The sequence below is a fragment of the Puccinia triticina genome, chromosome 11A, assembly GCF_026914185.1.
Source record: "Puccinia triticina chromosome 11A, complete sequence".
NCBI classification, from domain to species: Eukaryota; Fungi; Basidiomycota; class Pucciniomycetes; order Pucciniales; family Pucciniaceae; genus Puccinia; species Puccinia triticina.
In genome coordinates this window covers 545066-571989 of record NC_070568.1, presented here as the reverse complement: position 1 = coordinate 571989, position 26924 = coordinate 545066, and the positions used below count along the sequence as shown (strand labels likewise).

General features: G+C 43.8%; 5 protein-coding genes across 5 annotated transcripts; 2 read left to right on the top strand and 3 right to left on the bottom strand.

Moving 5' to 3' along the window:
* Positions 1–2991: 2991 nt before the first annotated feature.
* PtA15_11A52 (uncharacterized protein) lies at positions 2992–5201 on the bottom strand (the record flags this gene model as incomplete). The annotated part of the gene is made up of 8 exons (XM_053161447.1): positions 2992–3048; positions 3123–3595; positions 3665–3742; positions 3825–4457; positions 4529–4630; positions 4707–4844; positions 4927–4992; positions 5075–5201. 8 exons carry the CDS (start codon positions 5199–5201, stop codon positions 2992–2994), a joined length of 1674 nt encoding a protein of 557 aa, XP_053024920.1.
* An 880-nt stretch (positions 5202–6081) lies between these two features.
* On the top strand, positions 6082–6318 carry PtA15_11A51 (uncharacterized protein; the record flags this gene model as incomplete). The annotated part of the gene is made up of 1 exon (XM_053161437.1): positions 6082–6318. One exon carries the CDS (start codon positions 6082–6084, stop codon positions 6316–6318), a length of 237 nt encoding a protein of 78 aa, XP_053024919.1.
* Positions 6319–7495: 1177 nt separating this feature from the next.
* Positions 7496–9151, bottom strand: PtA15_11A50 (uncharacterized protein; the record flags this gene model as incomplete). Its single annotated transcript, XM_053161426.1, has 3 exons — positions 7496–8154; positions 8240–8434; positions 8521–9151. 3 exons carry the CDS (start codon positions 9149–9151, stop codon positions 7496–7498), a joined length of 1485 nt encoding a protein of 494 aa, XP_053024918.1.
* A 7643-nt stretch (positions 9152–16794) lies between these two features.
* Positions 16795–17900, top strand: PtA15_11A49 (uncharacterized protein; the record flags this gene model as incomplete). Its single annotated transcript, XM_053161414.1, has 5 exons — positions 16795–16797; positions 16871–17027; positions 17112–17171; positions 17247–17523; positions 17597–17900. The coding sequence occupies 5 exons, from the start codon at positions 16795–16797 to the stop codon at positions 17898–17900; spliced, it is 801 nt and encodes a 266-aa protein (XP_053024917.1).
* A 4759-nt stretch (positions 17901–22659) lies between these two features.
* On the bottom strand, positions 22660–24078 carry PtA15_11A48 (uncharacterized protein; the record flags this gene model as incomplete). Its single annotated transcript, XM_053161403.1, has 6 exons — positions 22660–22689; positions 22781–23447; positions 23555–23589; positions 23666–23707; positions 23815–23884; positions 23996–24078. 6 exons carry the CDS (start codon positions 24076–24078, stop codon positions 22660–22662), a joined length of 927 nt encoding a protein of 308 aa, XP_053024916.1.
* Between the last annotated feature and the right edge of the window lie 2846 nt (positions 24079–26924).

Genomic DNA, 26924 nt, shown 5'->3' with positions numbered 1-26924 from the left:
AGATTCCGAATTCCAATTCAGTCCCGAAGTTCCTGTCAATGTTCTGTTTCTAAACGGGGTGGAGGGAGCAAATCCGCTCTCCATATCTGGTAGACTGAACGGTAAACTCATGCCGGTTCGTGTTGATTCCTGGTTTTGTAATATGAATATCCGCTGCTACCTGTTACTGTGCTCTGAAAAAGAAACAATAATATCTGGTCTCTGGTCTCTTTACCAGGGCAAATTGGGGGTTTTCTTTTAATAATTGATATAAATAACTTTACCGTTCTGAGATTGTTCTTCAAACAGTCTCTGCCTATCCAAATTCTTCAGGTCTTACACTTGCCCTTCTTAAGGTTTTATAAACAGCTGTTTTCTTCAAACAATTCCGGAGTTCTCTTCTAACAGGATCCTAGTTATCCAAATTCTTCAGGTCTTACTCTTGCCCTTCTTGAGGTTTTATAACTGGCTGCTTCCTTCGAGATACTCTTTTCAGTTCGGATGGTTAAGTTTTCTTTTCAGAGGTTCGTAATCGGTCCTTTGGATGTTCCTAAAAGTCGACTAGTCGTTCAACAGAATAACTGAATATGCCGTTGAGTTTGATAGATTTGTTGATGAATTTGATTCCTTTTTCCGCTCGAAGTTGAGATCCGTAGACAATGTATTTCAAGGTTATATGGTTGAAATTGATTATCCGTTGTCGATCAAACAAGATTATCCTATCACGTTGGGGACTCCCTTGTAAGACTCAAAAGTGTTCCTGAGAACCTTTTGCTGAATGGAGAAGGGGATGATGGAGGTGCAAACTCTGCCCTTCTATACTATCAGATAACAAGACCCACCAAGGTAAGCTTGGCAAGTTTTAATGAAGTGATAGGGTTGGTTGGTTCAAGATGAGCTTGTTGATGACACTGAATAAATTGTTGTTATTGTTAATGTAAGGGTTGTTATGTAGGTTGTTTAAGTATATATATAAGGCTGAACTGTAAATGTTGGGGTGACTGTGATTGGTGAGTAATGAACTCAGGAGCTGACAACTGGGGAGGAGGGAGCTCCTTATATAGACAAAAGTGGAGCCCCAGAGGGCTTGTGGGTTAGGGTTTTGACTAATCTAGACAACAGTGTGAGGGATTTTAGCTGGTGGGAGTAGATACAAATGATGTCATAATGTGTCAGGGGTACATAAATGATGTCATAAGAATGCAGTAGGGCCACATGAAGGCTGCGTAAAGTGACAGTAGACTGCATGAGTTGACAGGTGGATGCAGGGGGTGCATAAATGAAGTCTGAGGCTGCAGAGTCAGTGTGTGATGACATCATAATATGGAAATAGAAGAGTACTTGATAATATGTAATGACTGCAGTCTGATGGGGAGATGTATGTTTGTATCCTGTGATTTGTATAAGCATAATGCTGTGATCCTTGAATTGAGGCTGGTGACAGGCTGGTGACTGGGTATGTTGAACGTGTGATGGGTGTCCAGTGTCCAAAGAAGTGTAGGTTCCAATCCAGCGGGGTTCAGGTGATGCTTTCAGTGGTGACTAGGGGTAAAATTGGCCGTAGAATCCATTTCTGAGGTCTGTTTGATGGTATCTTGAGGCGTATTGTGAGTAAATATATGTATGCGAAAAAACTTTTGATTTTTCACTTTTCCGTCTACCACACCGGTCATTGAGGGGACATTTGGGGCGGGTACCTGTGTGCAGCAATGGGCCACTGCACTACACTAACGTTATTGGACAATAACTGTTAGTGTAGCCATTTTATTCACTCACAAATTCATGTTATTTGTTATCTGAGATACAAGTATCCATACTAACAATAACAGGAAATAACAGCAATAACAACAATAACAGGCCTTTTATTGCTACTAACAGGATAAAATAACAGTTATTGCTGTTATCCATCACTATTTCCTGGGCAAGTTCCTGTATTGTTAGCAACAAAAAAACAAGATAACAGAAAATGTTGTTATTGTTAGCTGGTTTTGGCTAAAATACACTACACTAACAAATAACATTAGTGTATTGGCCCACCGTTGCTGTGTGGGTACCCGGGTACCCGCCTTAAAAACCCAGGATTCAGGATACCCGCACCCGCACCTGGCACCCCTGGGCGGGTACCAATAGAAGGAAGATCATTGCGCCAAGTTAGTAGAGGTATATAAGCAGGAAGCTGCACTGGAAGTCTTGAGGTGAGTTTCAAACACTTTTTATTACATCTGATTCAGAGCCGGGTGAGTCAGGTATGCTATTACAGTATGGTGTGTGTTTATGGTTTATGGTGTGTGGTGTGTTGTATGTATGTAACGCCCGTGATGCGGGAGGTCATGTGGGTGATATGGGGTGCTGGTGGGTGAGTGATGGCGGGTGATGTGGTATACAGGGGATGGGGAGGAGGTGCGGGACTTAGAGCAAAAATCAAAGGGCTGAATGGCCGGAATTTGGGTGGGGCTGGACACGCTGGAACTTGATTAATTAGCACTGTTCACGTAAGAAATCTATGACCATGTGAGAGATATACATCAGCATACTTTCCCAGCCAAATTGGCTGGCACAATGGGATAAACTTTATTTCAATCTTGCTGATGTTTAGCTTACGTGAACAGTGCTATTCCCGCGGGAAGTAACCCCTATGCGTACCATAAAGGTCTTATGCCATACTACGTATACTACAGCAGGGTGTAGTGGCCACGGGTGGTTTCTTTGCTGAATTACACTTCGTATATCACGCAGACAATCAGGGCCTGATAATACATTCAAGCGGGTATATTTGAGAGTAATAAAACACTAAGGAGTGGTAGAAAAGAGCACATGAATAGACTTCTCTACATTTAAAACCAGGTTTGGTAAAGCAGATAACAATCAAACAAAATAAAACCACAGCCTGCTATCATTTTGCGGCACTACTTTCAAAGTAACAGAATTTGCTAGTGTTAATACAGGATAACCAATCATAAGTATATCATAGGCTCGGCTTGGAGCAGTTTCATTCTGAAGGAAACCTTTGGGTCAAACTAGACCGCAGGGAAGTAATTCGGATAATTGGCTAATCTTCATCAATTCAATCTGATAAGACGAAAAAGATCTCCAGTCAGGTAAAGTGAGATTTGCACTACATAAAATAGACGACAAATACTTACACCTTCCCACGAGACTCGATCTGCGAATAGGTGCTCATCCGGGATAGCAATGATAAACCTTCTGAAGTCAGTGTAGCACTCTTTCTGGATTTGTTTCATGGTCTTAACGATCATTGCGACTTCGAAGGCTTCGTCGTCACAGTCCTCGTAGCGGGATTCAACAGGGTCCGACCATAGCCAAGAGATGATATTTCGATCAAGCCCGATCCAAGCTCCCAACGACTTGCCTCCACCTTCCTCGGGAAAGTCGAACTCTTGCGTTAGAAAATCGATGAGAAGGTCCATGTCGAAATCCGATTTACCTTCTCCGAGTTTCTTGGCGAGCTGCGTTTTCATCGCCGGGTGCAAGCAGATCTTGACGAATGGATTGACATGGCATACGTCCTTAATTTTCTTGAAACACTGCCGGCGTTTCTTATCGTCATCCGTAGAATTTTTGAAGAGACTGTCGAAAGTCGGTACAATAACCGCGCCTGAATCAGGGAAATGAAATCGAGATCAGTGGTCAAAGTTGGATCCAAGAAGAAGTTTTCCTTACTTGCCTGCGCGGAGGACCAATTCAATTCGGGGGTTTACTTGTGGCGAGTTTAACGATGTAGGTGCTTTGCCACCCCCGAAAGCTGTTTGTGTCCAATCCAATGTTGTCACTCCAATCGTTAACATATGCGATTTGAAGGCGTATAAGTATTAAAAGAAGCTTACTGAAAAATTGTACCCGAGGCTCCTTTCGAACAAGATCAAGTACCGGCGATCTTTCGGAAAGAAATTCTTGGATGACGTTCCGATGAACAAACACAGATCTGACCTCAGAGAGATCATCGACTTGTGGCCAAGTGAGACGTTTTTCGAGTTGAGACATACGCCTTTCTGGCTGGGACGTACGTCCTTCAGGTTGGGACGTAAAGTTGTAGTTGTCGTGATCGCCATTTTGAAAGCACACTCTGATTGCTCCAGCTTTCGTGATGCATAAGCTGAGAGCATCCACTTCGAGAGGTGCACTCCAGTCCTTCAACGCATGCGAAAGCGGCTTTCTGGCCGACGAATATGCACGCTTTCGAGTTGGAAGAACCTCTGCTTCAAGGGGTTCATACACTATGATTTTCGAGTCTTTCATGCAGGCCTTCCATTCTTCCTCACTCCAGCCAAGCTTGCTCGAACAGACCTGTGCAACGTCCCTCGAAACGTTACCCATAGACACGAGCCCAGACAAGATTCGATCGCTGAGCTGTGCGACTATGGACTCGCGGCCCTTCTCTGCATCCCTCGCCCTTTCTTTTTCAATCTTCTTCAGTTCGGCGGCCGATGTCGCATTGCTGACTCTTCTTGAGGTTAAAGCTAAACGTAAATCGAACATAAACAATTAGGATCCAGCTTTGCTTCACTAGATTCCTATGGAAAACACAAACCCGTTTGATTTGTGGTCGATCCTGCTTTCTTAGCCCTTTCTTTTTCAAGCTTCTTCAGTTCGGCGGCCGATGTCGCAGTGCTGACTCTTCTTGAGATTGAAGCTATAACGTAAGTTGAACGCCAACAGTTAGTGTCCATTCAGCTTGACTACATTAGATTTCTGTAGAAGACACAAACCCGGTCGATTTTCGGGCGATTTATTTCCATTCTGGCACTGTGGAACCTTTTTTCCTGATCTGAGAATTCGTGGGGGTGACAAGTCGCCGCCCGGCGAAACGGTAGAACATTGAGTTCTGCTATGGCGTGGGCGGTTGGCTGGAAGAGACAAGCTTATTAGACCCTCATAAATAACATCCTAGACGTGCGTCAATATCGAGCTTGTCGAGATAGAACTGACTCGCGCCCCGGAGGGGTGTAGCCAACCGGGAGGAGGACCTGATAGTCGCACCGTCTCTATGGCGCTCTGATGATGATCCCAATCCGATCAGTTTTCAGCGAGTCTCAAAATAAGCGAATATTCGATATTTAGGTGAAATGCTACGTACTACTAGGCACCCGCGAAGGCCCGATGTCGGAGTCTAGGCTACTGCACGATGTCGATTCATACTCATCGTCATCCTGACTTTGCTTTTTGGGCAGGGGTTTGGTTGGACGAAAACGCTTGGTGAGCATGTCTGATTGTTAAAGATCTTTTGGGAGAAGAAATTTAGGGGCCGGTACAGTTTTAGGGAAAGATTGCCGGTAGGCTTCGAGGTTCTTGGCCTAGTGCCTGTTCTATATCTACTGTGTATGTATGCCCGCCGTTATCAACAGTCAAGGCAGTGGGGCAAAATTTGGTCTATGTATATTTATGTACCAGCTGTGGCCGTGACCAACATCTTCGGTGGACCACTAGGATCGCTGAGCTCATCAATCTATGAAAGAACCCAATCAGGTGCCCAACGTCTTTTGTCCTGCTTAGTGCTTGTACAGAAACTTTATACGAAAAACTGAGCCTGCTTGATGATGGTCTTTCTTTGCGAAGACGTCACTTATATACTGCAGGGTCGGCGGATGATTGTACATATCGATGTAGCATGAGCTGCACAGTGGCTCAACCTTGAGCACCCAACAAACCCGACGGAACAGTCAACAGCAGCCCGGCCAACAACGCCGGTAGGCGCAAAGAGTGCACCCACCACTCTGCAACGCAGGCGCCTGATTAATGCGATGCAACTCACATATCAGGGTCCACTCGAAGCAGACTGCTGATGATTGGATGAGTTCAACAAAGGATTACCCACATCTTGCAAGTCGCAAGTTACATATGTATTTCGAAATGCATGAGATCCTCATAGCTGGCTAGGATGGCATGATGAGAAGACCTAATCTATTTATCTAAACAAAGAGTGTAGGATGTATTAAAACACAAACATGATAATATCTCCCCACAAATATTTAAATGATTGTCCAATTTCACGTGTTTGGGATTGGGCCTACGTAGAAGTTTGCCCCCCGTCGGGATGCTCTGCGGTTACATATGCATAAGGTCACTATGTAGGGTCGATGCATAATGCGAACGGCTGGCAAGCGCTGCGACTCACGCAATTTGAGACTTCGAACGCTGAAAACCGCAGAAAGAACACCCTCAAAGCCTAGTAACAACACGGCTGATCGACGAAGGAAGCAGTCCAAGCGGATTCGAAGCCCCTCGCCCTCCGACCCGCTCTATGTGGCTATCATGGATTACTCGGATCGAGTGCACATGGACGTTGGCCGAGCAGCGTGGCCCAAGAAAAACCCACGGTGAACGATTCGATCAAGTCTCCCAAAGAAACTTGAAGGATAAACCACAACTCGAATGTCCAACATCCCCCAAAGAAAGTTTACGAATTCAATATTCCCGATCGGGTGTGGAGAGCCCCCATCACTACTGAACAGAACCCTTTGAAGTGCTGCATCACAAAAACGACACCCTACAACAGCCTGCCAGTTTACTCAGTCATGAAACCCGGCTTAGGGCAAATTTGGACGCTTAGAACAAGGATCGATGGGGACTTATACGTGCGTCTGACTTGCATTATCCCCATGGAGTCAGTAAAGTATTGACTTTCTGATTTTGTTTTGATCATCTTGAATCTTGGAAAACCACCCAACTGTATCAATCAATCATTTTTCTTTCCCATAATCGACCGAAGCCAAAGAAATTGAAGGAAGACTTGATTCTAGATCTCCCACAATCCCAGGCGATTCTAAAACTGCACTTCAATCAAGTATTATGTAGAGGCCACATAACCAAAGAAATCAAACCGTGGCTACAAGATAGAGGCTTTTGAATTATTTGAATTATTATTTTTTTCTTCAGTAAATTAAACACTTTCCTACGATGTCTATTTTCTGTGTGACCTACCTTGTGGCCACCGGCCCTTCAAGATCAGGTTTCATTACAACCAAACCTCGAAGCTACGGTACAAATTGTCATTTTGGTGAGATCATGTGAAGGCTCCAGCTATGTCCCTTGCTCATTGCTGGAGGACTGATGCCAGTTCACAATTACCTCAGAGATCTACATCTGACGTTGAAGGGCGCGTTGCCCTACACATGTCCCAGAACTCATGAGTCAAACCCAGGGTTGTCTGGCCGCACTTTGTCATTGAGTACTGTCTAAGGACCGGCATCAGAGTGTTAGATGATTTCATTGCATTTGGCATCACCATGCAAATACAGAGAAGGCTCTCTAAGGGCTTACCCTTCGGGAGAATGCGTTTCTTATCACAGGACCTGAGAGATTACGCCTTTACAGCTGGTGAATTTGCAGAATAATCAAGAAAGGGCGAGAGCACTTTGCAATGCCTTTATACAGTTTACGAAGATAAAACGGCATGCCCTTACAAAGGTTTCACTGTACAACGATACAAAATAAAGACAGAAAAAAAATCATACAAAATAACGAGAAGGAAAATTAAGTAAGGTCATCGGCTTTATTTTTAACAGAATCTGACGGTTTTCGGGATTTGTCGCAGACAGGTCTTCTTGGTCGAACCGAATGGCCTCATTATTGGGTTTGAGGTTGTGCTCGTAGCGGATAAATTAATGTGAGAACGATGGAGGTATTCGCTGTACTTGCGTTTAAGATGAGGATGAGACTGGTTAGATCGCTCTTCCTTTTCAGCGTCGGTAAGTCTCTCTGGGATGTTAGGCTGATGGCTTTGGATGCGATTCAGCGGGTCTTTGGGGGGCTGAAGGGGCGTCTTTGTTCTGGCGTTATGAGGTGGATCGTTCGGGTTTGGAGCCATGGGAGCTGGGACGGTTGGGCCTGAAGAACGCGACGCCGGTGGCGTGGCCCCGAAACTAGGCTGGCTACGGAGGTCTTGCGGACCAGTCGCCGAGTCTGACAACCTATCTCGAGTAGGGGCGACGTGCGGGAGAGGAGCGGGGCGCGTGGTGGGGGAGAGCAGCGGAGTGCCAGAATTAGGGCCGCTAGTTTTGCTACCATGCATAGTTTCTGGCTCATCCGGCCTCGCAGTATCTCGTCCAGCGATGATAGAGGCGCTGCCCTGTTGCCTGAAGAGGACTTTCAGACGTGGCTGCCTTGACCGTGAACGCTTTACAGCTTCAAGCTCCTCCAAGTGCTTTGTCACCCTGTCTTTTGACAGAAAAGGCGGCGGAACAAGATTGTTTTATTGGGTGAGTGTCGTTGGAAACGTCGAAGGACAAAGAGTTAAACTTACTAGCGCGCTCCGGGTTTGTGGCTGGGGAATACGAGTACGCAGCCTGAGTGGGATCGATTCCTTTGGCCATTGAGGCGTTCCAAAGCCTACCAAACTCTTTTCGACGTCGATCAGCAACCCGTTTTTCCTCCGTCGGATCACGAGGATGGTGATGTTGAGGCGGGTGGCTTTGTAGGGGAGCCAGCTTCAGAAGTTCTACAAAAGCCCCCCGCGGAAACATCAATTGGCATATTCGATGTGATGCAAGGCAACATAATGGCGGATTCAACTGGGCGACTTACGTCTGATCTGCGGATTTCTAGGAGTGTAGCGGAACCGGGAAGAGGACGCCAAAGCGTGTTGATTTCCAGACGTTTTGGAATTGTCGAGTTTTGGTTCGCGTAATTGAAACGTCAAAATGCCCCGCCCATCGTCATCGTCCACCTCGTCCTCGGAGCTCGAATTCGCCAAGTCTGGGTCGGCATCCGCCCCGGGCCTCGGTTTCAACTTGGGGCTCCGTGTAGCCTTAGGCGGGCCGGCTCGCTCAACTTCCGAGTCCTCCGAGTCGCTCCGTGCGGCCTCCTCCTGGAGCAGACGTTGCTGGGCCCGGATGCAGGCCTCTCTGCCATGTTGAATGTGACCCCAGTAGCAACTGATCAGTTCGGACGCGCCGACGTTGTCTTCGGCGTGCCATTCCATTTCCTCATAGCCCGTGAACTTTAACAAGTAGAATCTTAGCCTCCCGCCTCCCGTACTCGCTTCGAGCTTGCTATCCTCGATCCAATCCAAGTCATAACTCTTGCCAGAGGCTTCCGAAACCGGAGATCCGCATCGTCCAGCTTGATTCACCGGCAGCTCACTTCCGGAGAAAGATTTCTCGGTATCGTCATCGCTAGGGATCGAGCTCGGTGTTGGAGAGGCAGCCGGGGTCATATTTTCAACAGGAAAAAATCTTCGGAGGATCGACGTACTTTTTATGTATGTAGTTGGAAGAAAAAGTATTATTTTTTCGTGTTTGTGCTGGGATCGCTGCTCAAGAGAGAGATCCAGAGGCAGACAAGGTTGGTGGTATGCATGCGGAGGACCCTATTACTTACATAAATCCCCTTGAGTGGTCACTCTCAGAATAAACATGTCCAAGCATATACATAAATATTTAGATATTAAATAAAGGATGTTGATGGCATTGTTTGACGGCGTCGGCGTTGCTGATGAGTTCAAAGTTGAGATGAGCACCGGTTGTAGTAGAGTCTTGCTCAAACTTAAAGGCCTCCCTTTGGATACACATTCGGGGACTTGACCTTCCAGGTCATTTGGGCCCGGCAAGTTACATATGTACATCAAGTTTCTAGGTCTTTCTTGCACGTGCTGAAATTTTTGGCGTCCCATTTCACTGATTTCGAGGGCCAAGATGGCCTGTTGGGGCTCCAGTATTTGGCTCACAGGGTCTTGGGGGCTGATTAGGAAGAGCAAACAAGAATAATTCTTACACAACAAGTACCGAAAGGAAAGATAAAAATTGAGGAGATTTTCAGAAAATTTCCAATCACTCGAGGGATTTTTGAAAAAATATGGCAGTCAGATGGGGGGGATACGGAGGGATGAATACCAAGAAAAAGAAATATATTTTTTTTCTGTTTTTTTTTTTCCCTCTGAGCAGCTGACCAAAAGATTAATCATGCCTCATTGATCACACATACAATGCTCAACTGGGACCCGATTGTGAGTAGCACTGGTCAAAGGTCCATTGTATGGGGGGTTCTGGTAGGTTGTAGGGGGGTCGGCGGCGTCAATCATTGACAGATGATGAAGTTGCGCTGGTGAACGGGCGAGATGCGGTGAACCTGGGATGTCACTCATTTTTACCCCACCAAAAAATTATCCCGAGAGAGTCTGGGTTTCCAGATTGACAGGAAGTGGATGAAACTTCCCATTGAGATCTGTGGGCCTCCCAGAAGTGATCTAGAGCCCAAAAAGCTAGATTTCCCTGCAAAAATCTAGGCTCTGTTTGGCACCAATATAAGGCCCTGTTTGGCAGCGTGATTATTACGCAATAAATAATCTTGCCGTGTCCCCCTACATTGTGTAAGACAGTACTTTTTTGCCTGATCTTTTGGAAGTAAACTTCCAAGCCTTATGAGGGTTTACTTTCAAAAGATTATCCTAAAAATACATGTTTTACCACATGTAATGTAGCATTTTTCCTATTATTACGCTGTGTAATATGACGCTAACAAACAGGGCCTAATTATAGGTGATATAATTGCTGATGAATTCAATAAAAAATAGAAAATTCAACATAAAGCCTCCAAATTTTTTTTGTAGGCAACCTACAGTGCTGGTCTCTTCAACTGTGAACCCAGAATCAACTTATCCAGCCATCTTCAGCACCATAATACCATTATATCACTTCATTTTGGTCAAAAGTGATATAATGGTATTATGGTGCTGAAGATGGCTGAATCAGTTGAATCTGATTTCACAGTTGAAGAGACCAGCACTGTAGGTTGCCTATAAAAAAAATTTGGAGGCTTTATGTTGAATTTTCTATTTTTTATTGAATTAATCAGCAATTATATCACCTATAATTATATCGGTGCCAAACGGGGCCCTAGACTTTTTGGGTATAAACCGGCATCTGCAAGGGTCCCAGATTGCACGGGAAGTCCTCCACTGTAATACATTGCTTGGTCTGTATGCATCTTCCCCCTTACTAGACTTACACCACAGAGGGGATTTCTGGGAAACCAACTGATCCAATGGATGCTTTTACACCACAAGTTTCCAAGGGGTGCTGCCAGAGAAATGGGTGAATTCCCGTGGGATCTGGCACCCTCCCAGATGCCGCTTGAGACCCGAAAAGTCTAGATTTTTGCAGGGAAATCTAGCTTTTTGGGCTCTAGATTGTTTCTGGGAGACTCCCAGATCTTGACGGGAAGTCATCCAATCAATGGATGCTATGGTGCACCAAGCATCAGTGTTATGGTCTGTTCTGTGGAGAGGAAGATGGAGTCTGGGGTCTGGGGTTCTGGGGGCTCTGGATCCAAGATGGTAGATTGCAGGATGAGGAAGAGGCTTGGATCTCCAGGCTCTTGAACCTTGAGCATGGTCCGTGACATGTACGTGTAGTCTATGTACATGTGAGTCTATGTACATGTGAGTCTGCGCTGCGGAGCCCGCACTACGGCTCATAACAATCAGTTGGATGCTGTTGGATGCATCCAAGTGCTGGTTGGTTTTGCAAACCTACATTTTGTTGCAAAATGGTAACCCAAACTTAAATTTGAGTCCCTCTCAGCAACGCTGAAACCAATCCAATACACATATTGGTATTTATTGATATTGGATCGGTTTTGTTTCCAATACATTGTATCTGTATCGGATCTGCAAACCAATACGATCCAGATGCATTGGGATACGTGGAGTGGGTCCCCGATCCAATCCAATATTCAATAAATTGCTTGGGTGGGCCATTGGATTTTGTCCAAATGGCCCAGAAAAGAAAGAAAAAAAAATCAATACAATACTATCATATTGTATCTGTTTGTCGATACAATACGTGGTATCAAATTCTCATGTATTGAAAAAACAATACAATCCATGGTATTGCCAATACCTGTCTTGGATTGTATTGGTTTCAGTGTTGCTCCCAGGCCTAAGAGCATTCACATTTGTTCACAAAATTATTGGGTCAAGTAAGGCTGGGTTTTTGGGCAGGTTATCTAACCAAGGCTAGCTTGAGTGGGCAAACACATTTGTTGGGTCAGCTTCAGCCTCAAGTGACCTGAAATGAGCTGGAGACCATCCTAGATGGAGGCTAGATTTCAGGTTAAGGCTAGCTAAATTTAGCTGAACTTAGCCTGAAATCAAACCTGATGTTTGTTGACCCAAGGTTAGCCCGGACCAATTTGATTGCTGGTTGGGTTAATTTGCCCAAAATTGTCAACTTAACCCAACAAATGCAAATGCTCTAACCAAAGTCCCTCTGTGATTGAAGGGGGGAAACCATTCCTCAGGGACCCTCCAACCTCCCTCAATTTGACACAATGCAACTAGTGCTTTACCACTCATGGGTAGGGTGGTGGGACATAGTTAATGTAACTCCCAGGCGCATAGCACCCACCTCTGAAGGAGTTACTTATGAAACAACCATTTTTTTGGTGTGACAGGTACACTCAATGTACATGTTTTCATTTGGCAATATCTTTGCCAAAAAAAAAACCTATGACTTACTTGGTAGCAAGCTCTGTGGATATGCAGGAAGCTGAAGCCTGCACATCTCTTGTCAACATTTAAACTGCTGAAGCATAGAATCAGACAAGAGATGAGCTATGATGAGGCTTGAGGATATGGCATTGGGGGTGGCAATCTCACCGGATGCGGCTCAGGGTGGTGCGCAGAAAGATTGCAGAAAACCAATGATTTTTTATTTAAGTAGATCAACAACAAGTGGCCAAAGTGTGGGTAGGAGACAATTGAATAAAAGAAAACATTTAACAAAGACAAGTTTCATGTATTCTATCTCTGAGACTATGTGTGATAAAAAAATATGAAAACATATAACTGGGGGGTAAAGTATACCACAGTGAGCCAACAGCCCTATGAAGAGAAATTTTGATCTTCATGGCATCAGTGCACCCCAGGGAAGGGTTGCTCTACTATGGTTCCATTTTGGCAGGTGTCCTACCAAGGAAAAATACCAAAACCTTAGCCAGGGTGCCCCAAAACTGTGTCCCAACATTGCAAAGCTGTCTCATTTAGTTCTTTTTGAAGTTCAGAAGTGTGTTCCTCATTGTGGAAGTGTGTTTTGCAGTGTGTGTCTTGCAGTTCAGAAGTGTGTTTTGCAGTGCAGAAGTGTGTTTTGTAGTGCAGGTGACAACCACCACCTTGCCCTAATACATGGCTCTCCACCACTCTCAGGGTGGGGCATGACTTGTCCAAGCACAACCAAATGGTCAGTGCCCCCGGGCCACCAAGGACTTCCTGCTTGGCCCCGCCCGCATCTTTGAGCTGCTCCTGCCGCACTCCACAACAATTCCTACCAGAAAGCCTTTTTTTACAACCCCCCCCCCCCTTGACCACAAGCTTCTCCCACTCAAGCGCAAGTTCCTCATCCTCGAGATCACCTTCCTCACCGCACTCATCAAGGCCCACCTGGCACAGTGCCCTCTGTCCTCCTAAACCACAGACCTCACTAACAAGCTCTGCGACCAACAGCGCCAACAAGCTCGTGTCTTTGCTCCTCTCCCCCACTTGTCATTCTCAAGAAGATTTTGTTGAAGCTTGGGGTTTTTCTCAGACACATTTTGAAATTTGCCAGATCAGATGTGTGTGTCACATGCTTGTATACATTTTCTGACCTGGTAAGTCTGCACCTGGCTGCCAAGATACATGCTGGATCCAAGCTCTCTACCGGGTGTGCAGCCATGACTGGATGTTTTTTATCTCATTTTGCTGGTCTTCCAATGCTCATTGGCTGATGTGATCTAGTCTGTGATGGACTCAACTAGCTAGTCATGCCTACCGGTCATGCCTTGATCACTAACATTTACAGACATATCAATGCAACTGCCCTGCGCGTTGGAGGCAAACCAGACAGGATCAGTTTACATTGAAGCTGAAAGCGGTGAGCCATCATTTCCACCTCAAAGACATAAAAAAAAGAAAGCACCAGTCATGGCTGAATAATCAGCTAACTCCCTGGATTAAACAGGAACAGGTGTGAATTCCCCTACTATGTCCAGGAATTTGCAGCTTGAAAGGGTTCATACCCCTCCAATTGCCTACAATATTAGTTGGATCACCCCTTCTTGCGGGGATATCCTTGACAATTAGTTTTTTTTTCTTTTTTTCTTTTTTCTTTTTTCTTTTTTTCTTTTTTCTTTTTTTCTTTTTTTCTTTTTTCTTTTTTCTTTTTTTCTTTTTTTCTTTTTTCTTTTTTTCTTTTTTCTTTTTTTCTTTTTTCTTTTTTTCTTTTTTCTTTTTTTCTTTTTTCTTTTTTTCTTTTTTCTTTTTTTCTTTTTTCTTTTTTTCTTTTTTCTTTTTTTCTTTTTTCTTTTTTTCTTTTTTCTTTTTTTCTTTTTTCTTTTTTTCTTTTTTCTTTTTTTCTTTTTTCTTTTTTTCTTTTTTCTTTTTTTCTTTTTCTTTTTTTCTTTTTCTTTTTTTCTTTCTTTTTTTTTCATCTATAACATGGCTTGATTTGTAATGCAGTGCGTGGTACCCTGGCAGCACCACTTTCTGTACAATATTCCCGTAGGATTTAATCCGCTCTGCACCAGGCTAACCAAGCAAACCAAGCCGCAGCTCCCCCAAAGGTGGATGCCACCACATTTTGATCCACTTGGTGTGCACGTGTTTGACCAAGTATCCCAGTCTTGGGCTCCACCCGCCCGTTGGTATCATGACAAGCCCACACTGCATGTAACCTGCTCTACCCGTGGGCCCAACCATCCCATCCTTGGGGAGCCCACAGTTGAAGGAGCTGTGATCCACCTGTGGGCTCAACCTTCATGTTGGGATCACTGGGAGTCCACGAGGATTCCACGCGGAGCTGAAATCTGCCATGGAATTGAACTTAACACAAAAGTCCCTCACACCTACGCTCACGCCTCCCAAAGGGAGGGACTTGCATCCAAAGTCAGCTTACAAGGGGGAGAGCTACCAGCCAAATGGCCCAGAGGTGATCTCACCCCCTACATTCACCACTAGCACTTCAAAAAACATACTGCTGCTGCCATCATTAGAAGCGCAATATTCCAAGCACATTTATTCCAGCTTGAAATTCCCAAGTAGCTTCATCCCTTCCAATGAATCATTGTGTAAATAAAATGCCACTCTAAACAATCCGACTTCTTCAAGCCCCAATATCCCAATGGATGTATCTGGTGTTATATACATAACCAAGTATCACACAGCAGACAAAACAAATACATATTATTTAGGCCCTGTTTGGCAGTGTCATATTACGCAGCGTAATAATACAAAACATGCCACATTACATGTTGTAAAACATGTCTTTTTAGGATAATCTTTTGAAAGTAAACCCTCATAAGGCTTGGCAGTTTACTTCCAAAATATCAGGCGGAAAAGTAGTGTCTTACACAATGTAGGGGGACATGGCAAGATTATTTATTGCGTAATAATCACGCTGCCAAACAGGGCCTTATGTATTTAACATCAGCAACTGGCTGCAGCAAGTCAAAATCCCATGAGAGGGTTCATGGTCCAATGATCCAAACAGTTCCCCACCTGTCAAGCTTGACTTCACAAAATGAACAAACACGGCCAACTGCAAATTGCAAGCAACCGGCTATTCTGCACTGTTCTTTTTGAAAAAACAAGGAAAAGATGCCTGAGAAGCAAGGCTACAACTTTGCCAATTCAGAATTGTTCTGAAGGGCTTGGTTTTTGCTCAAATAATTCTTGAGCTTAAAAATGGTGAAAAGTTCACCATTTTCTCAAAGTGTTCAGGCCACGCGGGTGACTTTGGAGGTAAGCCTCTCCTACAGAGGGTCCCTTTGGGACCCCCGTTCAAGAGGCTTTGTTAAGCTCGCCGTGGAATCCGCGGGATGATCACGGGGTGGCCGCGTGATCCTCCCGGTGGTGACCCCGTGTTTCCCTGGACCGAAAGCCGCTGGTCCGACCGCGCGCACGGGTACCACGTGGAATACTCGTAAGTGTACCATACAGAGCCAGCGCTCCGTGCTTTGAGGTCATCCGAAAATCTTTCTTGTGAAGTTTGATTTAATCAGAAATCAGAGCAATGTTTGATTTAAAGCAGAAAACGGCGGGGAGGAGATATCAGACCTCAATGGGTATGCTTGCCAATGAGCTTTATGGCCAGGTTTGTCGCGTCGAGTCAATCAGATCTGTGGCATCTGAATATTTTGTTCAACTGTGAAGTTCTAGTTTTGGCGCTTGGTTTAACCTCATCGAGGATGATGCCTGGATTTCAGTGTTTCCGAGTGGGAAAACCCATCATCATCGCCACTGCCTTGCCGCGGAAATTGCCTACTTGGCCACAAGCTGCTTTTCTTTTGGCCGGCCGGGGGGGGGCAACATTTCCTCAGGTCACGACTACATACCTCCGCTGAACGATTTCTATCCTGTCAGTCAATGGTATACTCCATCGACAGCAGTGATCGCATGGCTGTCCTGAGCGCGTTTAACTAGTGAATCCAAGCTGAGAGCAGAGATCAGCTGGAGGATTGATCGACTGGGGGGCGCATGAAGTTGCTTGGGACAGAGTGAGTGCCAGGGAGAGCGTAGAGAGTATGGAGATGTTCTATCGGAGCGCTGAGACGAAGGCGGCCCTGCCACCGAGCAGCAACACCCCTAGTCCCACACAAACATTAAACACATACACTTGCATCGCTCTCACTCCCCACCGACGCCGACGACCACGAGCACAACAGCTACCACCACACCGAGTCTTCAGCGCAAGCCACATCTCCATCCACAAAAACACCTTCGGCCGCATTTGAGTTGGCCAGCAGCCTCCGATTCACCTTCCCGCAACGCATTACTGCTCCCTAGCCGAAAAAAGCAATCTATCAACTAATACCCCGACTCGAAAGATGGTACGTTGTCCAGTTAGACATTGCTTACTTCAGTAATCTTATCCGCTCATCCGATCCTCCTCGATTTATCTAGGCCGACAGCTTGTCCTCCAAGACGCTCCGAAGGATAAACAAGGAAGTTAACTCCTTAAGGACGCAACCGCCAGAAGGAATCAGGGTGCTTATCAACGAGGATGACATCACCGATCTCAAGGCTTGGATTCACGGGCCAGCTGAAACACCCTACCACAGTCAGTGTGATCGTCACCCCCTTTACCACTCGTTGGGATCTGTCGGTTTGACCTCCCGAGTCTTTCTTCTTCTGGTCTCCATAGATGGCTACTTCAAAATCTCAATCAGGTTCGGACCCGAATATCCTTCCGCTCCACCAAACTGTCAGTTTCCGAAAACATAACCGGTCGATTATACCCACAAGCTGACCAACTCGTCTGATCTCTGCAAATGTACAGGCATTTTTGCGACCAAGATATTCCATCCCAACGTAGGGCCGAAGGGCGAGATATGTGTGAACACGTTGAAGAAAGATTGGACGTCCAGCCAGACTTTGACGGATATCTTGACGGTCGTCAAGTGTCTGCTGATCTATCCTAATCCCGAGTCTGCCTTGGATGAGGAGGCCGGTAGGCTGTTGCTCGAAAACTACGACGAATACCATCAGCGGGCTAAGCTGTGGACCGATATTCACGCGAAAAACAAGCCGATCGGCTTATTCGACTCCGATGAATCGTTAGCCAACTTTCCTTTCACTCTTGATGATGTCAGAGGAAGACTAATCACAACCATTTTCATAATAAATTAGTGACACGACGGCAACAACAACAGCAGGAGCGGGAGGAGACTCAAAGCTGACAACGCTACCATTCGCGAGCTCAAACCAATTGAACAACAACCAGGCCAGTCTGAGTGGCACGACGACAACGGTAAAAGATGGCCCAGAGATGGACGAAGAGCGGTTGATGAAAGCCAACTCGATCCTCAACTCGATCGACGGCGAAAACCTCATCCCTGCCTCCCTCAATCACACCGGCAACCCTAAACAGACCCACCCCAATCCGACCAGCAATCCCAAGGATAAAGATCGACGAGGCAGGAAACGCCTGTGATCACCCTCTCCTTCCTACTTTCTCCCGGCATATTGTATCTCCATCCATCCCTCCACCTTCGCTGTGTTTTCTTCTTTATTGTTCTCGATTGACTCATTTCTTTAAAGCACAACAAAAGCATACGCATTAATAGTGTCGAAATACATCCCATCCCATCCTCTTCTCAGCTCTACTTTCTCACCGCACCCCCTCAAACATACTCGTTAGTATCGCGGATGACTTTCTGGATTCGGTTTCCTTTTGATATCTCAAACGAGTTCATAGCTATTCTTGAAATTAATCAGTTACTTAGATCTCTTTGCAAAATGCCAACAAGACACAGTCCTAAAAAAAGTATAGGATAGGCTAAGGAATTAACAGGTGGGTTTCAAATAGGACAACGACATCCTACCAGACATCTCCTCCCGATCTTTCTTTCTCAAGTCATCATTGGATGGTCAGGAAGTTTTTGTGGAGTAGTTTTTAGTTTTCGGTGATCACACGCTTAAGCTTGTAAAAAGTATGCATGAATGTGTATGAGCAAAAAAAGGAAACCTATCAACATGAAACAAAAATCCACAGACAACTTTGGGATAAACAATACCTTGATGATTAGATGAAAGACAGTGATATCATAAAACCAGGAAGATATGACACATGAAACAACTTGTGCGCTTTGAATGTTTTTTACCATCTGGATCAAAACTATTCTCCATTGACAAGGGAAAAGATAAGATATAATGATTGAATAAGAAAGCTGGGTGTTCACACTCTGTCTTTCATTCTATGAATGAGCATTATAGTTTTGCAGTGTGATTGTGTTAGACTAAATGGCATCCTCCAAGGAAACAACTCAGCAGCTGAGATGCTTGGAAAGCTGTGGAACAAGAATTTTTCATAGGCTCCCAAATGTCTTAGTCTTCTATAAATCTTGATAAGTGAAGCAAAGAATCGACTCTCATTATGAAACACTGTCAGCCATTTCTCAGGGTTTTCGTGGTAGTAATAATAGTCCAAAAACTTTGCAGCTACTTCAGAAAGCTTGATTGACTTATTGTTAGGTTTTTTCTTCCATATGGTGTTCTGTGGATAATTATCTTCATTGGTATCTAGTGAGTTAATGATAAGTCTTTGCATGATTCTATCTGATTCTTGAAAGTCCTCAGAAGAAAATACTTGTTGATTAGCTTGATATGTCAAAGTAAGAACTTCAAGAAGTACATCCTGTAGTCGTTCTTGCTCTTGTGTAAAAATTAAACCAGATTTTTTATTCCCTAATGATTCAATCAATGTGGCATTAATAATCCACACAATATGTCCAAAATATACAACTTGATCATCAGAAATTTCTCCAAAAAGGTACCTCTTTCCATATTTTGTTAATTTTCTCAGCTTTTTGAAAAGGTATGCAGGATTAAATTCTGTTGAAATACTACTCCTGATGGATGCATGATATATAATCATATAAACTTCATTCCATCTTGACATTTCATTTTCAAATATTTCATGATTCAATTCCCCAGTAAAATGTGGGATGGCCAATTCATAACTTTTTTTCCCAACATTTTCATTGATTTCCCCAGTTATTTGCATCACATGCCTGTTTAGGATGTGGCAGTATCTCTCTTCAAACTGCTTGACTAGTCTTTTGATAGTGGAAATATTCTCATTCAGAGGGTTCTTCCAAGGAAGCAATTTATGTGAAACTACCTGGTCTGCCAATCCTGTATCATAGTCTCCAATGAACATTTCATTTGTCAGTTTTTCAAATTGTATCCTTGTGATATGTGAAAAGAAGGTTCCTTCATCTGAGAATATATTTGCCCATTTGTCCGGATAGTTTGATATATAGTAACAACTCAACATCTTAAGCACTGCTTTTGTAATTATAACTTGTTTTTCAGATATTGCACCTATCACTATGTTCTTTCCTGAATTCCTCTTTTCAACTGAATACATCTTTTGATCCAAAAGCTTCACAATACAAGCTGTGTAGAGAATCTCAAGCACTTCTTTCAAATCAGTTTCATTCCAAGGTTCATCTGTTTTTACAATTTTTGCAGTTGTCTCTTTCCCTTTGTGAATCTTTTCCAAAAGTTTAATGAACCAATCATAGATTAAATTGGTTTCTGTCACATATTCCTCTTCTGATAAATTTCCAAGGCTTTTGAGTAATCTCAAGTTCATAAACCAAATTAGATCAGTAAATTGAAATATTACTTGATCAATATTTGAAACTTCATCTGTGTTTTTCATGACCAAATAATCTTCTTTGATTATCTTATTTACTTTAGGAGCAACTGTATTTAAAAAGTTCAAAATTCTGGATTTGTTCTCTGCTTTTGAATTGTGGTCATCTGGTTCAGCCATGTAGAGTATACTTCCACAGATCATTGCAAAATTTTTGTTTGGTTCTTTGAGTGGATTGTAATGGCCCAGATCCTTTGGATATCTTCTGATGTTTGCTTTTTTATTAAGCCTCTCTGAGATTTTCTTAGACGGAGAGGGGGTGTGCTCGTGAGTCCCAGGATTGGAAGCTTTAAGAGAGGAATCCAATTCTTCAATCTGAAAAAGAACTTTTTTTTGTTCATTTCTTCCATTTTCAACATCTTGAAGCAAGGCTGATATTTTTGGCAGTGGTGTGGAGTGAAAATCTTGCTGCAGAACTGGAAATATTTAATAGCAGGATAAAAAGAGATGCAACTACAAGTCATTTTCCTTACAAGAAAAGTAAGAAGATGAAAGAAAAGAAACACACAATAATCTTGCTCCTGATTCCCACTGGGGGGTTTTGATATGCCCAAGCCACCAACCAACTCACCTACCTTTGGCCTTTTTTGGACTATCTCTGGGTGATTCAGGGTTAGGCCCAGTTCTATTTGGGACTCAGGATCTGGTGTATTTTTCAGTTTCTTTTTATCTTTCATGAAACTAAAAATTACCGCTCAAAAGTACTCACTCTTTTCTATTCCACTGTTGTGTTGAGCTGGCTCCAAAGTGCTCCCACCTTGAATGCTTTGCAAATAATAATTTCTTGAATGGGAGGGCTTGTATGATTCATGATGAGATAATTTTCTCTTTTTTGAAAGTCCTGTGTGATAAGTTTGGCATTTGAAGCAAAAATGGAGCATGATGAGTTACTCACCTTCCTGAGGCTTCAATTAAGGGAAATACAACACACAACTATTACTCACCCAAGAAATCTATTTCTATTGCTCTGGCATTTGACGATGAGGCCGACTCCGATTCGACGACACCTTGTACTTCTCGCCCTTCCGTGAAAGAATCACTTCCTCCCACTTATAGCGTTCCAGAGTTCCGACCAAAAAACGAGGAATGTAGAGAAAAACAGTCTTAGATCAGCCTAAAGAAAGAGCTCAAACTAACCAAAGCTATGAAACTGGTACAGACCGCCAGCTAGGTTGGCATGACCTAGTCGACAGATTTCTCTTGGGATCCATTTGGGGTCTACGTGCCCATCGCCCAGGGAAAGGCTCAAATCAAACCAAGCAGGCTCGCTCTTGAAATAACGATTTCTAAAACGAGCAGGAGATTAGTTTGCCAATTTTCAGACAGATGATCCCTGGAGAAGGCATCGCACCTTAGGCTTTGTCCACATTGTTGAGTTTCTGCATCTCTGAGTCCAACCAGCTCGTCTGGAGGCGGTCCCGCCTTGACCACCAGAATATACACCAGGCGAATAAAGGCTGCTAGACGGGTTCGCCGAGCAGTTTGCATAATTAAGCCTTCTTAAAGGGAAGGAGCGTTGGTTTGCGATACGTAATTCGGGTTCTTCGCTAGAATCATCCACCTGCTATCTGACATCGTGTTGACAATTCAATATTTGCCTACGGCTGCTTGTACGCAGAGGTCTCATCGACGATGATACCACGGGGGTGATATAATTTATCCACACTTGACTTGTATCAAGTCCAACGGGGCCACAGGCTATTTGGGGCTCTGTGGTGTATAATTATTAATGGTGACTCACGAAATAGTCACCATTGATTGATTTTCATTCGTAGACAGAGAGCGAAATAGGAGGCGTTACAAAGTTTGGAGCTGACTATGTAACCAATTCACTCACTGTGTTTACCACACCGCCCGAGAGGGGATTGGTTAATTTAGTGGGCTGAATGAGTTGACGCAGTCTGTGGGGCTTTCAGAGAAAAAAAGACTTAAGAAAGGTGAGTTGACGTCCCTCACTTGGCAATGTCAGTCAGCCATTTTCTTTTTTGATGAGTACTTTGGTATCGAGACAGGAGATCCAATTCGATCCAGCAGCGTAATCTACAAGTTAGGCGGTTGGCGGGTTCTGCTGCCCAATAACACCCAGATCAGAGGGGAACGTCCGAGTTAAGTTGCTTGAGTTGATGGGGCACCAAGCCAAGAACCTGAATGCCTTATTACCAAACTGACAAACAGAAGGCCTTGTTTAATCGACATCGTCTTTCTGGATAAGTTCACAAACTGCTCTGACAAAACTGGATTGTTGAAAGATCTAACAAAACAGATGGAATCTCAATGGGGTCAAATCGTACCCTCAGCTAGACTTAGACTCCCATTGGATGGAAGAGAAAAGCCGAAAAATCACAACAAAAGCAATTTTGAACTGGTGTAGACTAATCACAAGCTAGTTACCATTTTCAAATAGACCATACATGGTGACAACAAGAAATGAATCAGAGAACACTATTAGGATCAAATAATGAAACTACAAGGGTTTTTTTCTGAAAGTGTGAGAGATGGATAAAAAATAGCAAGAAGCTTGAAAGTTGAATCAATTATCCTCATTTGCAGCTATATAGGCCTAACCAATCAACCAAAGGGCAATCAGCTACCATGCAAAATAAAATCAAGCAAAAATGAGACATTGCTAAGACAGTAGAAAATACACGAACATCTTGATCCGCTCGAAATCCCAGATAGGCAATGCAAACAGCTACCCAAAAAGCGCAATGGAATTCTTGCTGATTGACTTCGTCAGTGCCTTCGACCAGCTTAAAATTCAGTGAATTTTTAAATCGGATCTTCAGGATTCCATTGTTATGGATTCCAAAGACTGAGTTCTGATCTTTGTAATCAAGCAATATCGAGCGATCGTCATTTGCTATTGGATCATTGATGTCAAACAGTTGACTGGTAGCGGGCGACGGTTTAGCAAAGCATTGAAACTTCTGATTGTTGTTTGTGAACAAGTTTGTAAATGATTTGAATAGCGTTTGATCTCTCGAATTTTCTTCAGTAAGTTGTAAATATATCAAATCATCTGTTACTGGACTCTGTGGGTGCGGGTCCTGACTAGGTTTCAACCGATTTGGGGACTGAGGTGAGCTTGAAGCCGATAGGTTCCGGCGTTTGATTTGTGAATCGATGCTATCTTTCCTCAGATGTCCATTTGCAACCGGATTCTCAGGTGTCGTCTCGGATGATGATGTTGGCAACCGGAACGTGAATTCAACTCTTTTATTCTTGCCTTTCGTCACATTTTTCGGTTGGAGGGGTATGAAGTTCTGGGGATTCGAATCCATTGGGGATCGTAAGACCAGATACCATCCTCTGATCGGTCTGAGGTTTTATCGTGATTAATTAATAATAGACAATCAAAAACGGTCTGGTCGCTTTTCTAGCATGAGAAACTCAAAAAAGAAAAGAACAAAAACGTAAGTATCTACCTGTGTATTGTCCATAGAGTTTCGCCTGATGAATCCTTGCAAGCGTCAAAAGCCATCAAATTTAGATCCGGTGTGCTTCCTTTACCAATCACCCTATTTGATGACGCTTACTTGTATTCCCTCGACAATTTCATCATGAGTTAGTTCTTTGAACTGTTTTGAAAATATCAAGCGAGAGGGTTGAATCAGTAACAGTCGCGATAAGACAAGATCCAAAAACAAGGAAGGAAATAACGAGAAAAGGAAAGAACTCAAGAAACCGATTTGAAGATCAAATGACCATCTAGATCTTTGACTTCCCAGCAGAATTTCCCAAGTTCACTTTCGAATCTAGAAAATACAGACGTGATCGCCGAACAAGTATTTCAGTAAGTGCTATTCAGTGCTTTATGAACACAACTTGGATTTTTTTCATTTCTCTCTTGTGGATTGATGACTGACGTTGTGATTGAGTAGTCGATGGATGGGTGTTCGTGTCCTGTGTGAAATTGTCCAGAGCTGGCAGAGGCCGAACTGCTGGCCATCGTTAATATTGTTTGGGATAGGTTCCTCGAAAATCTCTCCCGGTGGCTGCTTCTGGTAACGAGTCGTTGTTTCTTCACTCTGGGGTCTGAATCAAACAGAATCAAACACTAGATGTGTAAACCCATACCCCATAAGTTCATGCATAAGATGTGCACGCATATAGAGTTTTAAAACAACTGTTGACAAGAACAAAACATAACAAAACATAACAACTGATACCCTCGCAAAAAATGCAGAAGGGCTCAAAGTTAATTTTAAACTCTTAAATAAAAGGGACCGTGTAACTGGATATGTCGAATTAAAGTGAGGCTATGTAATCTACAAATGACCTCAAATGACCCCCCCTCCTCTGATTTCAGTCATATCAACTTGGATACTGGAGGGCTTCCTGTCAATCTGGGAACCCCTAATTCCATACCTAGATCTGACCCAAATTTTGCAGGGAAGTCTAGGCCTTGGGACTCTGGGAGCCTCCCAGATCACTCCCAGATTGCAACAGGAAGTCCTCCACTGGGTGACTTCTGAAGTGATCTGGAGCCCCAAAAGCTAGATTTCCCTGCGAAGATCCAGACTTTTTGGGGCTACATATATCTACAATTGTGAGGGTCCCAGATGTGATGCAAAGTGGAGGATTTCCTGCGCAAACTGGGACCCCTGCAGATGTTGGTTTAGAACCAAAAAGTCTAGTTTTTTGCAGGGAAATCTAGCTTGTTGGGCGCTAGATCACTTCTGGGATGCCCGCAGATCTCAAAGGGAAGTCATCCAGTCATCTACTTGCCCTTAGTTGCCCCCCTGCCCCTTCTTAAAGTTCTTGGGTGCATTTTTTTTAGATTCATAATTAATTTTTATTAGCCCTGTTGAAAATGGTATATTTAACACAAGTTTTCTGATGCTTATAATAAAATATTTTGCATAAAAAAGACCCATCATGATTTAAACTAAAATGGTACATAGCTGTACCACAGATCAAAAAGCAGAGTACATAGTGAAAACTTGTGAACTCTTTTGAATAGACATCATGTAAACCCATGGTTACGGGTCAAATGCTGGTACTGGATGACTTTCTGTTGGTTAAGAGAGCTCTGGATGCCCCTCTAAACCCTAAATTAAGAAACCTACCAAAACCCCAAACAGTGCGCATGAAAGCAATAGTATGAGCTACAGGCCTAGGAAAATATTGGAGGACTTCCCGTCAAGTCTGGGAGCCTCCCAGATCTCAATTTACACACCCATACTCTTGATTTTTGGTAGAAGGGAAAATGTTTTCCTAACCCTGCAGCTCATGACTTTCATGTGCACTGATTGTTGATTTAGTAGATGTCTTGATTTAGGAGCTATAGGGGCATCTAGAGCTCTCTAAATGCCGACGGGAAGTCCTCCATTATCTTTTCTACTGAAAATTAAGAGTTTGGGTGTGCAAATTGAGATCTGGGAGGCTCCCCAAACTTGACCCAATTCCCTCGCTGCTGCGGGCGTCTGGTCTTGCAAAGCAAACCTCCGATAGCCCTTGGCAGGAGGGACTTGCGCCTAATCAACCAGTTTTGCGGGGGCTAGAATTCAAATTTAGGTGGCAGGAATTTTCAAACCTTTATAATTCCTTGCTTCCGTAACATTTTGTGGAATAAATTAGCTTGGGTGATAGCACTCCTTCAGCAATCAGCAATTGGTCACTCAAATGGATGATAATCCAGCTCAACCCAAGGTTCCTCCCCATCTACGCCTCAAACACCAGAAAATACTCCACATCTGGGCAGTCATGACCTCACTCAATCTCAACCCAAAAAAATTCCTTGAGGTGTTTCTCACAAACAACCATACCGAAGTGAAGAGCCGCCGGGCATTATGGGGTTTGCCTGACGGATGGCGCTCTACCCGGAAGATTTTGAATAAAATACGCGAAAAAGTGGTTGACAATGGTTATGAGGGAAACAAAAATTGGAAAAAATACATTCTTGAGGAGGTAGTTCAATCAACACATTTCCACAAGCTGAAAGTTTCTTGTTGCCTAACAATGTCTTTCTCCATTTCAGGCAAAACTCATTCTTGCTTCTGATGGCCCCACTCGTCACGATGCGCACAAAGGTATCACTTGGTTCCCCGCAAGCAGTGTCAAGCCTTCCTTTTTCAGCCAGGAGTCAAGGAAAGTGCGGGATGAGCATCTTATGACGAGAGGAATGCCTTTCTTGTATGAACTCATTGAATCAAAACTTGTGAAAGAAACCCCGGCCGACCAGAACCCAGCTCCTCTTGATGACAATGACAAAGACGTGCACTCTCTGGTAGACTTTGAAGAAAACAAAGAATTGCGCAATCACAAAGGTACACGTGTTGAAAGAAGAGTGCATTTGGTGATTACCCAGATTCCATTCTTATTTTCATCCCTTGTGTTTTGTAAAATCAGATTGACTGATCACTTCTGTTTGCCATTTAAATTCCCAACAGATCGCTGTGGCAGCCTGTTCAATGGTTGGTTTTGGCTCTAATCGGAGGAACAACACACTCGAATTGGCGAACTCGGTTACACTCGTTGCTTGTGGAGTCTCTGAACTATTCAAAAACTACTTACATTGGATTGGCTTGTTGTCTTCAAGAAAGACCGCACAGAAGGCATTGGAATCACTTGGGCAACATTCAAAAAAAAAGATCCTCAAGAAGATTAAGTCTGCGATAAATTCAAGACCACCCCTTTGTATTGACAACATCAATTTCAAACAGTCAGTTCATACAAAGTCAATCAATAAAACTAGCCGCGCTTTTCACGGTACTTGGGGGTATCTTCACTCAATCAGCCCAGAATTATTGGCGAAATTTGATCCGGCCAATTTTTCTTTGGGGGACTTGAGTT